The 13,484-nt window shown below is 45.8% G+C and overlaps 1 protein-coding gene across 6 annotated transcripts in view; it reads left to right on the top strand.

Annotated features, from left to right (window-relative positions):
- dlg2 (discs, large homolog 2 (Drosophila)) overlaps positions 1–13,484 on the top strand; it is a 1,378,721-nt gene that overhangs the window by 843,893 nt on the left and 521,344 nt on the right. For all 6 annotated transcript variants that reach the window (XM_038818412.1, XM_038818411.1, XM_038818410.1 and 3 more), the window contains one exon: positions 6,149–6,251. In XM_038818412.1, the coding sequence (XP_038674340.1) occupies positions 6,149–6,251 (103 nt within the window). The remainder of the gene's footprint in view (positions 1–6,148; positions 6,252–13,484) is intronic.

Raw genomic sequence — 13,484 nt, 5'->3', positions numbered from 1 at the left:
ATTAGTTCCTCCATTCGCAATTGGGATGGCATCGATGACACAGTAAGGTTCACCATGTTCTTCTTCACTCCACCCCAAGGGTTCTTCACTCCACCCCAAGGGGCTTTATTCGATTTTTGCCTCATGTTATATCCCGCAGACATTCCACACCAGAGGAAAACCAACAACCTTCAATTATTTCAGCTTTTTTCCCACCATGGTAGGTAAACCAAGTCTCTAAGTGGGAGCCACCTTGTGCACAAACGCTCATCTCATGGCCATATCCAGAAGTTGTGACAAGGGTCTTCACTGCTGGCTAGAGAGCTGGCACAAATCCTACATCAACCCTCTTTGAGATCACCCATCTCACCTTGTGCCATTCTGGCATATAACAAGCCAGTGGCAGGCAATTTCCTGGGATCTTGGGCCCCGCGTGTGTAAGTCCTGCCCACTGAGATCTGCTCACCAATCAACAGCACCAGTGGGAAGGCAGTGGTTGGTGCCTATACTACACACACCCAAAAGTTTGAGGAGGGATCCAGACAGATGAGTGTTGGTGTGAGGAGGTCATGGGTTGTGGCTCAAAAGGGAAATGGGAGTGGGAATGCATCAGCAGAAAGGGCAAGTATTTTCATTCCCTCACCCCTGATTCCTGGGTTAATACCAGCGGTAGCAAAATTAGGCCCTTAAGCACGGTAGCACAGTGGGTAGCACTGTTGCTTCGCAGCTGCAGGGCCCCAGGTTCGATTCCCGTCTTGAGTTACTGTTTGTACGGAGCCTACATGTTCTCCCTGTGTCTGCGTGGGTTTCCTCTGGGTGCTCCGGTTTCCTCCCACAAGTTCCGAAAGACGTGCTGTTGGGTGAATTGAACATTCTGATTTCTCTGTCTGTGTACCCGAACAGGCGCCGGAATGTGGTGACAAGGGGCTTTTCACAGTAACTTCATTGCAGTGTTAATGTAAGCCAACTTGTGACAATAATAAAGATTATTATTAATTATTATTAAGTGGACATTGATTGCGACTTAAGGACCTCAATTAATGGCAGGCCCAGGACTTAATCCGGGTGACAGTGGCAAGGTGGCTGGCTCCCCGTTCACTGTCTTCCACCTGATTAATTACCCCAGCCATAAATCTTGCCATGGAGGAGGACCCAAGATTCCACCCATAGTGTTCAATTGTTTGGTGTTTTGTTATGTGTGTCTGTTAAATGTTCTCTGTCCTGTTTTCTGTTTGCCAAGTCTGGGGTGGTTATGAAGAAAGAGAAACTAAGCTGATTGAATAAGCTGTCAATGTGACAGCAGACATTTTAAAGCATCAAATAAATATTCCTGTTCTGACACAAAAAACTGGTAGCATCCCTGCAAATCTCCAAGGCACAAAACACAACAATGCCTGTTCATTTTACTGCACATTTGCTTTCACTTTTCCCCCTCTATATGAGAACCATGGTTATATTTGTCTTGTCCTCACCTTCCATACTACCCTCCTTCACATTCAGTGGATCGTCCTGCACTATTTTGGCCAGTTCAACATGATAAAACCACAAAAAACACGTTCTCCTTCCTTCCCCTTTTAGCTTTAGAAAGGATTGATTCCATCTGTGACACCCTGGTCCACTCTTCAATCACTCTCAACACCTAACCCCAAGTGCAGGAGATGCAATAACTACCTTTTTCTTTTTCCCTTTCCATCGTCGAGCATTGCTCCCAAGTCAAACAATAGTTTACTTGTACTTTTCTCAATCTCTATTCACTGCTCATGATGTGATCTATTTTGCGCTGGGGAGACCATGTGCAGATTGGGTGGCTGATTTGTGGAACACCTCTTTTCAATCCACAAGTGTGACCCTGAGCTTCCCGTTGCCCATTGTTTTATTTTGCTGCCCGCACACCCCATCCTCCTTTCCTGCCCTCTAGCATTGATTGGGAACACCTCATTCTTTCCCATGTGAAATTTATATCCTGAAAACTGGCCAAATTTCCCTAAGATCTTCATAGTCTCCCCAATGCTGGCCAACAGATCCGAAATGTATAATAAGTCATCTGCATACAGCGAAACCCTACTTCCAGCACCTCCCCGCACAGCCTTCATAGTCTCCCCAATGCTGGTCAACAGATCCGAAATGTATAATAAGTCATCCGCATACAGCGAAACCCTACTTCCAGCACCTCCCCGCACAATCCAATCCTTAGACGCCCGAAGTGCCATTGCCAACTGCTCTATTGCCAAGACGAAAAGTATTGGAGAGCGCGGGCACCCCTGCCACGTCCCACAATGAAGCCTAAAGTACCCTAAACTCACTCCGTTCATCTGCACACTTGCCACCGGCGCCTTATACAGCAGCCAAACCCAATCCACGAACCTAAACTGCCCCAACTGTACCTCAAACAGATATGCCCACTCCACCCAGTCAAAAGCTTTCTCCGCATCCATCAACATCAATACCTTAATCTCCTGCACCCCCCCCCCCCCATCCCCGAGGGCATCATAATCACATCAAGTAACCTGTGTACATTCGCTGACAGTTACCTTCCATTCACAAGGCAACCGTAGGCGAATGTTGTCTGATCCATCCCAATCACCCCGGCACACAGTCCTCAATCTGTGATGCAAGCACCTTTGCCAAAAGCTTTCCATCACCATTCAATAACAATATCAGGCAGTAAGACCCACACTGCTCCAGGTCCTTGTCCTTTTTTAGAATCAGGGAGATGGAAGCCTGCGATAAAGTAGGGGGAGTTCCCACTCTCCCTCGCCTCATTATACGTCCCAGCTCTGCCCCAAAATGTTTTATAAAAATCCAATGGGAACCTGCCCCAACCCGGGGCCTTCCCCTTCTGCATCGTCCCCATACCATCCATCACCTCCCTCAGACCAATTGGGGCCTCTAGACCCTGAACGCACCCCTCCTCCACTTTGGGAAACTCCAACCCATCCAGGAACTGCCTCAACTCCTCTTCCCCCATCAGGGGCTCCGAATCCAAAGATGTGCAGGTTCGGTGGATTGGCCATGCTAAATTGCACCTCAGTGTCCAAAAGGTAATGGGGAAGGGGTGGAGGTTTGAGCTTAAGTGGGGTGCTCTTTCCAAGGCCAATGCAGACTTGATGGGCCAAATGGCCTCCTTTTGCACTGAAGGGATTCTATGATTCTATGACCGATGGAGCCTCCCTCCGGATTCATGACACCTTACCCTCTCATCCCTCAGTCCACCAATCTCCCTTGCCGCTGCTTGCTTCTTCAACTGATGAGCCAGTATCCTACTCGCCTTCTACCTGTACTCATAAATTGCCCCTCTGGCCCTTCACAACTGCCCCACCACGTTCCCCGTAGACACTAACCCAAACTCCATCTGGAACCTCTGTTTCTTCTTCGGCAACCCCTCCTCCGGCGTCACCGAGTACTTCCTAGCCACTCTCAAGATCTCCTCCTTCAGCCTTGCCCTCTCCTCCTTCTCCATCCTCTCCCTGTGCTCCCAAATCAAAATAAACTCCCCCCTAACTACAGCCTTCAGTGCCTCCCACAACATGGCGGCTGTGACCTCCACGGTATCATTCACCTCCACATCGCCCCAAATGGGAGCCCTCACCTGCTCACACATCCACTCACCTGCCAACAGCCCCACATCTAACCTCCGCTGCGGCAATTGGGCCTCCCCTAAACCACATGCAAATCCACCCAATGAGGCGTGTGCTCAGGGACCACAATCGCAAAATACCCTGAGTCAACTAGCCCCGCCAGCAGCACATTGTGCATGACGAAAATGTGTTGATCCGGGAATACACCCGGTGCTTGTGGGAGAAGTATAACAGGTCCTTCACCCTTAGCCTCCCAAACCTTCACGTGTTTGCCCGCCGCATGCATTCCATGAACACCCTCAACCTCCTAGCCACTGCTGACACCTTCAGCGACTTTGGACTTGACCGGTCCAGACTCACCCCAATAATCAACCGTGTGTGTCCAAATATGGAATCTTGCCCAACACCCACCTCATAAAATCCATATCATCCCAATTCGGGGCATAAATGTTAACCAGGATCACCGGCATCCCTCCAGTTTCCCACTGGCCATTACATATCTACCCCCGGATCAGCCACAATGCTCCCATCTCAAATGATGCCCTCTTATTGATCAACACTGCCACTCCCCTCGCCTTCATATCCAGCTCCAGGTGGAACACCTGCCCCACCGATCCCTTCCTCTACCCCGACTGACCCCCCCCCGAATTTCAGAAGTGTCTCCTGTAAAAACTCCACGTCCGCCTTCAAGCTACTCATATGCATGACTGTTTAACTGGCCCATTCAGCCTCCTCACATTCCATGTGACCAACCTGGTCAGGGGACTACCCACCCCCTACCCTGCCGATCAGCCATACCCCTTCTTGAGCCAGCCCCTGGCCCATGTCACGCACTCCTCTGGGCCTGCCCGTGGATGTCCGTTGCTATCTCTCCCTTCCCAACTACCATGTCAGCAACCCTCCCCCCGTCCAGCCCAAATAAAGAACCAACCCCATCCCCCCACCTCACACCTTCCTCCTGACAACCCCCCTACTTCATCCGTTTACTAGCCCACCCAGCGAGCCTGGTGGCCCCCATTGAAGGCCTCTAACTTCTCCTTCCCCTTCCAGTCCACCCCTCACCCCCTTCCCAACCACCAACAAACAAGGAGAACAAAAGACACACTCATCACCGCTGCCCTGCATTGAAACCCACCCTAAATTATCAGTCAACAAATGTGCAGCTGCTCACTCCATGGCCTCCACCAAAAGTCAACTGGGAACACTACTGATGGATGCCCAGTTGTACAAACTGGAACATTATTCACAGACGTAGGATATTTCATAAATTGACTAGTCTCTGCTCTGCTCTGTATTCAATTGTGTGCTGTAATTAAAAATTATATATTATAAACCACATTAATTTAGCTTTGAACTCATTTTGAGTGGAGGTAACCAGTCCAAATTTGTTGATAGGGTGTGGATTGCCATATTGGCCCCAAATATCTGCAAGAATGAAATCCTGGTGTTGGATGAAATTCTTTGCCTTGTGCCATGGGTAGTGGAGTTCTTAGTGAGCCAGAGAATCCAGCTTCAAGGAAAAACACCATCAGTGCCGATTTCAATGCCTCGGCCCACCGCTGGTGTCGGGGTCGAGGTTTGCACCCGCGTGGCAGTGGGAGGATCCTAATGAGCCATTTGCACCCACTTAGCGGGCCAGGCACTATGTTCTCTGAGCCCGCGTGATTCTCCAGAGGGTCCTCTGGGTGAGAATTACTGCAGGTATGGACAAGCGTGGCCCTGGCGGGGTGGACTCCCTCTGAGGGCCACTCTCCCCGCCCCCCACAATGTATGACCTGCCCACCCCACCCTTACCAGACCCCGGGAGGCCCCATGAGGCCTCCTTCCGTGGACCAATTAACGTTGAATAGCGTTGCCGGCCTTGCTGGGCTGAGCGCTGGGATGCCCACGGCAATTGCTGCTTGCTACCACATTTAGAAATATTTCTGGAGAATCGTGTCCCGCGGAGATTCCCTTACCAGAAATGAGGAAACTTCCATGTGCGATTCTATTTCCCAAACATCTTCCTGTTAATCAGGGGTTATGGGGAGAAGACAGGAGAATGGGGATGAGAAACATATCAGCTATGATTGAATGGCAGAGTAGACTTGATGTGTCCAATAGCCTAATTCTGCTCCTATGTCTTATGGTCTTATGCTATGGATGACTTTATTGGGGCAGGGGCAGATCTGGTCACAGTCTAATTTTCACCCATTTATCATACTCCATTGGACTTATGCCAGAGTGTACTGGAAGCAATCCTGTACAAAAGTCGTGGCCAATATTTCTCTATTTGTGCAGATTCTCCACAGTGAAGATCTGTTTACATTTTATTGTGATCAGCCAGATGTAGTAACTCATTACTTATCGATAAACTATGCCATTCCAGTGATTTGAATCATTAAGCTAAAACTCACATTCCAAAAATATTTTCTGAAATAATTTTGTTAATCTTAATTTTGTTATTTTTTTCATCAGATTTTTCAAACATAGCACCGGTCTGTTTATGTCTAACACTGCACCACTTCTGTAGATAAAACATGTTAGAACAAAATCTGGATTCCTTTTACTGCCGCTATGTAAATTAACTGTTTTTGTTGTCTTATGTGCAGGTAAATGGCATCGATCTGCGTGTTGCAACACACGAGCAGGCTGCATTAGCTCTAAAAGGGGCAGGCCAGATTGTGACTATGATTGCCCAATACAGGCCTGAAGGTAAATACTTTGACCTGAACTGAAATGCCTTTGAGGATGATTGTATTGATGTTTGTTTGAAGAGCTTAATACATTGCAGCTCGGAAGGTTTGCACATGTATAGCCTAATATTTAGAGTCCAGAGAGAACTTTAAAATAAACCTATATGAAAGCAAGGTTGCGTAAGGATTGAAGTTCTAGGCTCTGAAAATCCAAATATTGTGCGCTAATTACAGAACAGATTTTGTTTTTCTGAAGTGGTTTCCATTGATATTTTTCTTACTTTCGTGTCAGAAACTTTTCTTATGTGTGTTTAGTGTTTGAATTCAAAATATTGTGGAAAAGAGTTAAATATTCAAGATGGATACCAGCTTCTCTTGAGTTGTCTGATCTACAAAGGTGGTGGTTCTGTAGAAACTGAGAAGAAATAACTTACTCATATTTTTAACCTTCATACTCAGTTATTTAATGTATCAATTACAGGAGCCTTTACCTTTGCTGGGAACTGCACATGATTTCAATGGGATACTTTTGGTGAAATTTCTAACAGAAGGGACATAATTGGAACAAGCATTAAAAATTTCCTCCCATCACGGCAGAAATTAAATCGGGCAAACACCTGGCAGTTCTAGTTCCACTTCATATTTGTGGCCTGGCCAAGCAAATTAAGCTCCAATTGTAGCTCTTTCTCTCACTTCTCAAGATAAGTCCTCTCAAATTGTTTCATCAAGTCATTGAAGCAATCAATTTGTCAAGAAAAACAATATCACAGTGAAGAAAGTGCATTGGAAGATTAATAACTAATTAAAACTATTTATTGAGTTTAGTCATTTCTTTACTGTAACCTGAAATGATATTGAGGTAATGTGAATTATAAAATACATTTTTGTTTTTAACATGAAATTACACTAATTGACCATCTAATTATTAACTCAAAAACCACAAAATAGTTATGGTTGGAATTGGAAATGGTGCACGGATGTGGCAATAGATGCACTTCTGAGCTTTGAGTTTCAGTTAGATTGGCCATTTGTCTGACCAGCAATATCTTTAATCCTAGTTTGTTTGATGTCGCATTTGGAGGAGATTTATATTAGCTGTCACTTTAGCAGCATTAATGACCTGATTAATCATGATCTGAAATACTAAAGAATCCTATAATTATAGACCAAAAGTCAATAGATTGTCATCATATTGTTGCTCCTGGAATGAAAATAAACCTTGCATATAGACACTCACATGTTCAGGACATCCCTTGCGTTTTACATCCAATGGAATATTTTGAAGTGCTAGTACATTAGTATGACGCTATCTAAATTTGATTAAGAGTATGCTGGTATGCAGACCAATCTAAATATTAAAAATATTTCAAAGTGTCCCAGCTAGATATTGTTCTAAATTCATTAAAGTTACAACATTTTCTGATAGCAGTTGGTTTATTAATGCTTCCGCTTGTGCCAAATATTTTGCACAGAGGTTCATTTGATTGAGTTTGGATTGATGAACCTTTACTGCAGAGAATTTAAAATCTTGGCCGGAATTCTGCATGGGAGTCCATGTTCCCGCCGGCAGCACACCATCTCCTCCCTGACCGTAGACTTCCCAGCGGCATGAGGCGGCTTCAATGAGAAATCTTATTGACAAGCTGCGGGCATAGAGAATCCTGCCACCAGCAAACAGCATGCTGCTGAGAAACACGCTGCTGGGGGGCCAGAGAATCCAGCCCCTTATGTTTTCAAAGTGAGTTGCCACTTTGATTGGGAAGGGGACAATATTGCTGAGATTTTGAGATTCACTGAATTATAAGAATTATAAGGGCTGGTTTAGCTCACTCGGCTAAATCGCTGGCTTTTAAAGCAGATCAAGCAGGCCAGCAGCACGGTTCGATTCCCGTACCAGCCTCCCCGGACAGGCGCCGGAATGTGGCGACTAGGGGCTTTTCACAGTAACTTCTTTGAAGCCTATTCGTGACAATAAGCGATTTTCATTTCATTTTTCATTTCTGTTTATTGTTTTAAAAATAACTCATGCTGTATCTCCCTCTGTTTTGTAAAGTTGGCTATGGTTTTGTCTCGTTGGAATGAATGCAACGAGGCTCTTAATGGTGAAAAGTGGCAAATTGGTTGAAATTCTCCAAAGGCTCAACTCTTGGTGTAATTATGGCTTTTTCAATTATATTGCTGAAGTCATTTGTTGTAATATGTGGGTATGTGGAGAGTTGTCTTGTTTGAATTTCAGGACACCCTCTTGAGAAGACAGCACATCTAGCATGAGATTGCAAACAAAAACATTAAGGGAGGAGGTGACCTTAACTGCCAAGAGCACTACGTTCCTTACATTTGTTCTTCTATCAGATAATACATATTTGCAATTGTCTCCCTGCTAACCTTCAGATTACAGAGCCATTTATTTTTGTTTGTTACAGGGCCTGGTATAAAGGCAGGTCTGGGCAATTTGTTCTGGTGCTATATTCTTTCTCATTGAACCACTTAAACCATAAAATATTGCATTTGTTATGTGCAGAACTTCTTTTGAAGTGCTCTCTTTAGTCTGTTGCAGTTCAGCTGAAATCCTGTATCTGCTTTCTTTTGGTCCATATTAAACTAGCAAACAATAGTGAACAATTTTCAGGGACATTTTTAAAAACAAGCTCACAAGAATAGAATAAAGCTTAACAAAGTTTCGGGTGGCACAGTGGTTAGCATCGCTGCCTCAAAGTGCCGGGGCCTAGGTTTAATTCCGGCCTTGGGTGACTGTGTGTAATCTGAGTCTCATGGGTTCCTCTGGTGCTCTGGTTTCCTCCAAAATGTGCAAGTTATGTTGATTGGCTGTGCTAAATTGTTCCTTACTGTCCAAAGATGTGCAGGTTAGTGGGGTTATGGGGATAAGGTGGGGAAGTGGGCCTAGATAGGATGCTTTCAAAGGATCGATGCCGACTCATTGGGCCAAATGGCTTCCTTCTGCACTATTAGGGATTCCAATCTGTTCTATTCTAAAATACAATAAAGGTATTACAAAGAAAAAAGAACCATGTGTCACATGAAACTTCTATTCTATCCATTTAAAATGTGCTTTAAAGGCATAAAAAATTCAAAATTTTGGCAAATATTCATTTAAATATGCTTGCATGCACCCTGAAGCCTGCAGACCGAAATTCTCCGACCCACCTGCGACAGGTTTTTTCACAGTGGAGAAGCGCTCCATTGGCCGGTGATGGAATCTTCCAGCCCCACTAAAGGCTACAGTGTATTTCCTGGCTTACCCAGCCCACCGCCAGGGGAGCTGCAGTGGGGTCAGAAGGACAGAAAGATTCTGCTGGCAGGAAGGGCTGGAAAATCCTGCCTACCAATATACACTATATAGTGATGCTGCTTTATTCACTTATCATCAAAGTTACAGTGCAGAAGAAGGCCATTCAGCCCATCGGTCTGCACCGGCCCTTGGAAAGAGCACCCTAGTCAAGCCACGCCCCCACCCTATCCCCGTAACCCAGTAACCCCACTTAATCTTTTTAGACACTAAGGGCAATTTAGCATGGCAAATCCACCTAACCCGCACATCTTTGGACTGTGGGAGGAAACTGGAGCACCCGGAGGAAACCCACGCAGACATGGGGAGAACGTGTCAACTCCGCACAGACAGTGAACCATGCCAGGAATCGAACCTGGGACCCTGGAGCTGTGAAGCAACTGTGATATCCACTGTGCTACCGTGCTGCACTTCTTAAATAGTTCATGGTTATGGGCAGATTCTGTAATTGAAAACTAATTTATAGTGAATGTTCAAAATACTAAAATTCTCTGATGACATGATAGAAAAATAGATTAATTGCTGTTCTCATTGCCTCCAGATAACAGCGAGATTAAATTTCTCTACATACACCTGCCACAGTTCCCCTCAGTACACATTTTAAGAAATTAGCATTATGGAACAATTGAACTTAGTTTTTATAAATTGGGCAGGCGCTGACATTTTCTGGTGTCAAATCTATTAATGGGGATAATTCCTCAGCAATATGTAAAAATAGGACTATGCTAAAATAACAATACTGCTATAAGTAGGAACCAGTGGTAATATTTGTGATTGCAGCCAGTATTACTTCAGACTTTCCCATTAACAAAAAACTTTAAATATGTTTTAATCACCAAGCCCATTGTCTAGTCCACAGATGTGTTATTTTTAAACAAAAGGACAGCACTACATATGCATAATGTTTTAATTCTCCCTACCTTAGCATCTTCCATAATGAGATGCATGTCGCTTTTTCAAATCACTGCCTGCACTGCATCAGGATGTTTGTTGGTCGACTTTCTCCTGATCAAATACCATCCATGGAAAGTGCACTGTAATACATGCATCAATGCAGTTTCCATTTGAAGCGATTATTCCCTTTCATAATTTTTCCTCCAGCACCACCGTTCAATCCATGGTGCTTGCACGTGATGTTATTACTCAAGAATTATATGGTCAGCTTGCCAATGAGGTGTAAAAACTGACAAGTAAATGTTCATCCAGCTTGTCCAATATGAAATTTGAGTCTGAGCTTCTTAGTGGTTGAACAGCAAAGGTTTATAGATTGACTCATTTTGTGAATCATTCATTATATTATAGTTTTAAAATTGGTCGAACCTCGAAGTATTCAATGTACCTTCGAGTCAACAGTTCTCCTAATATTAACTGGCAGAGCTCTTGATTTTTAGGCTCTTTGTCAATTTTCTAAAATGCAGTTCTACTGTGCAGCTGTCTCCACAGTTTATTAATGGAATCTTCATGACAGCTGATTGATTGTTAACTGAAGATATTTGAGAAATATGAACTGCTCTGCTACTGAGATTCAGCATTTCACACCTTCTAATCTCGAGTATAAGAACTTGGAAAAGCAGGGCTGGATTTTCACTGCCGTGCAAGTAGCTCAGGTGGACTTGCAAGACCCTCCTCTGTAGCCCCAAATGGCATGATCTTTTCTCCAAGTGGGGGGGGGAGAGGTTTATAAGTGTGGATGCAGGTGTAGGATGGAGTCAGGACCACTAACCCTGGAAGATTACTGAGAGGGAGCAGTTCTCTGGCACCATCCCATTTGATTAGTTACATTTTAGGCCCTCTTACCTTCACCCCTCTTACCCCATCGCCTCCCACCCCACATCTCCAAGTGCCCCCTCATTGCCAACTCATGACCCCAATCCACCTCTATGGCCCCATAGAATTTAAAGTGCAGAATAAGGCAATTTGGCCCATTGAGTCAGCACTGGCCCTTGAAAAGAGCACCCCACCTACGCCCACACTTCCACCCTATCCCCATAACCCAGTAACCCCACTTAACCTTTTGGACACTAAGGGGCAATTTAGCATGGCGAATCCACCTAACCTGCACATCTTTGGACTGTGGGAAGAAACCAGAGCACCGGGAGGAAACCTAGGCAGACACAGTGAGGAAGTGCAAATTCCACAGGGACTGTCACCCGAGGCTGGAATTGAGCACAGGTCCATGGAGCTGTGAGGCAGCAGTGCTAACCACTGTGCCACCATATAGCTCCCATGCCAGCTCAGTGCCAATTAATGTCCTCCACATATCCCATGAACTTAAATGAGTATGCCACCACCGTCACAGACTTCATCAGCAAATGTGTGGACGACTGCGTGCCAAAGAAAGCAGTATGTTCGTTCCCCGACCGGAAACCATGGCTCAATCACACGATTGACTCCCTACTGAAGGACAGATCTGAGGCGTTCAAGGCAGACGACCCTGACCTATACAAGAAATCCAGGTACGACCTCCGCAAAGCCATCCGAGATGTCAAGAGAGAATATCAAACCAAGCTAGAGTCACAGACAGATTCTCGGCGGTTATGGCAAGGACTAAACAACATAGCGGGCTACAAAGCGAAGCCGAGCAGTATCTCTGGCAGCAGCGCACCCCTCCCTGATGAACTCAATGCATTCTATGCTCGGTTCGAGCAGGTAACCAACAATCCACTGTCGAGTGCCCCAGCAGCCCATAACTCACCCATAACCAATCATCACAGCTTCCAAAGTCAGATCGGCCTTCCTGAACGTGACACCTCGGAAGGCGACGGGCCCGGATGGGATCCCTAGTCGTGCACTCAGAGCCTGCGCGGATCAGCTGGCAGAGGTATTCACAGACATCTTTAACCTGTCCCTACTCCACTCCGAGGTCCCCACCTGCTTCAAGAAGACCACCATCATACCGGTACCAAAGAAGAACCAGGCAACGTGCCTCAATGACTACCGTCCGGTGGCACTGACTTCAGTCGTAATGAAGTGCTTTGAGAGGTTGATCATGAAGCGCATCACCTCCATACTCCCAGAACGCCTTGATCCACTGCAATTCGCATACCATTGAAACCAGTCCACATCAGACGCCATTTCCCTGGCCCTACACTCATCCCTGCAGCATCTCAAAAACAAGGACTCCTACATCAGACTCCTATTTATTGACTACAGCTCCGCCTTCAACACCATAATCCCAGCCAAGCTCATATCAAAGCTCCAATACCTAGGACTTGGCTCTCCACTCTGCAACTGGATCCTCTATTTTCTGACCAACAGACCACAATCAGTAAGAATGATCAACAACACCTCCTCCACAATATTCCTCAATACCGGCGCCCCGCAAGGCTGCAAAATTAGCCTCCTACTCTACTCCCTGTACACACCCGACTGCGTGGCAAAACTCCATCTACAAGTTTACTGACGATACAACCATAGTGGGCCGGATCTCGAATAACGACGAGTCAGAATACAGGAGGGAGATAGAGAACCTAGTGGAGTGGTGTAGCGACAACAATCTCTCCCTCAATGCCAGCAAAACTAAAGAGCTGATAATTGACCTCAGGAAACAAAGTACTGTACACACCCCTGTCAGCATCAACGGGGCCGAGGTGGAGATGGTTAGCAGTTTCAAATTGCTAGGGGTACACATCTCCAAAAATCTATCCTGGTCCATCCACGTCGACGCTACCACTAAGAAAGCACAACAGCGCCTATACTTCCTCAGGAAACTAAGGAAATTCAGCATGTCCACATTAACCCTTACCAACTTTTACAGATGCACCATAGAAAGCATCCTATCGGGCTGCATCACAGCCTGGTATGGCAACTGCTCGGCCCAGGGCCGCAAGAAACTTCAGAGAGTTGTAAACACCGCCCAGTCCATCACACGAACCTGCCTCCCATCCATTGACTCCATCTACACCTCCCGCTGCCTGGGGAAAGCGGGCAGCATAATCAAAGATC

This window comes from Scyliorhinus canicula, chromosome 14 (genome assembly GCF_902713615.1).
Source record: "Scyliorhinus canicula chromosome 14, sScyCan1.1, whole genome shotgun sequence".
Classification (NCBI taxonomy): Eukaryota; Metazoa; Chordata; class Chondrichthyes; order Carcharhiniformes; family Scyliorhinidae; genus Scyliorhinus; species Scyliorhinus canicula.
This window is presented reverse-complemented; position numbering and strand designations above follow the sequence as displayed.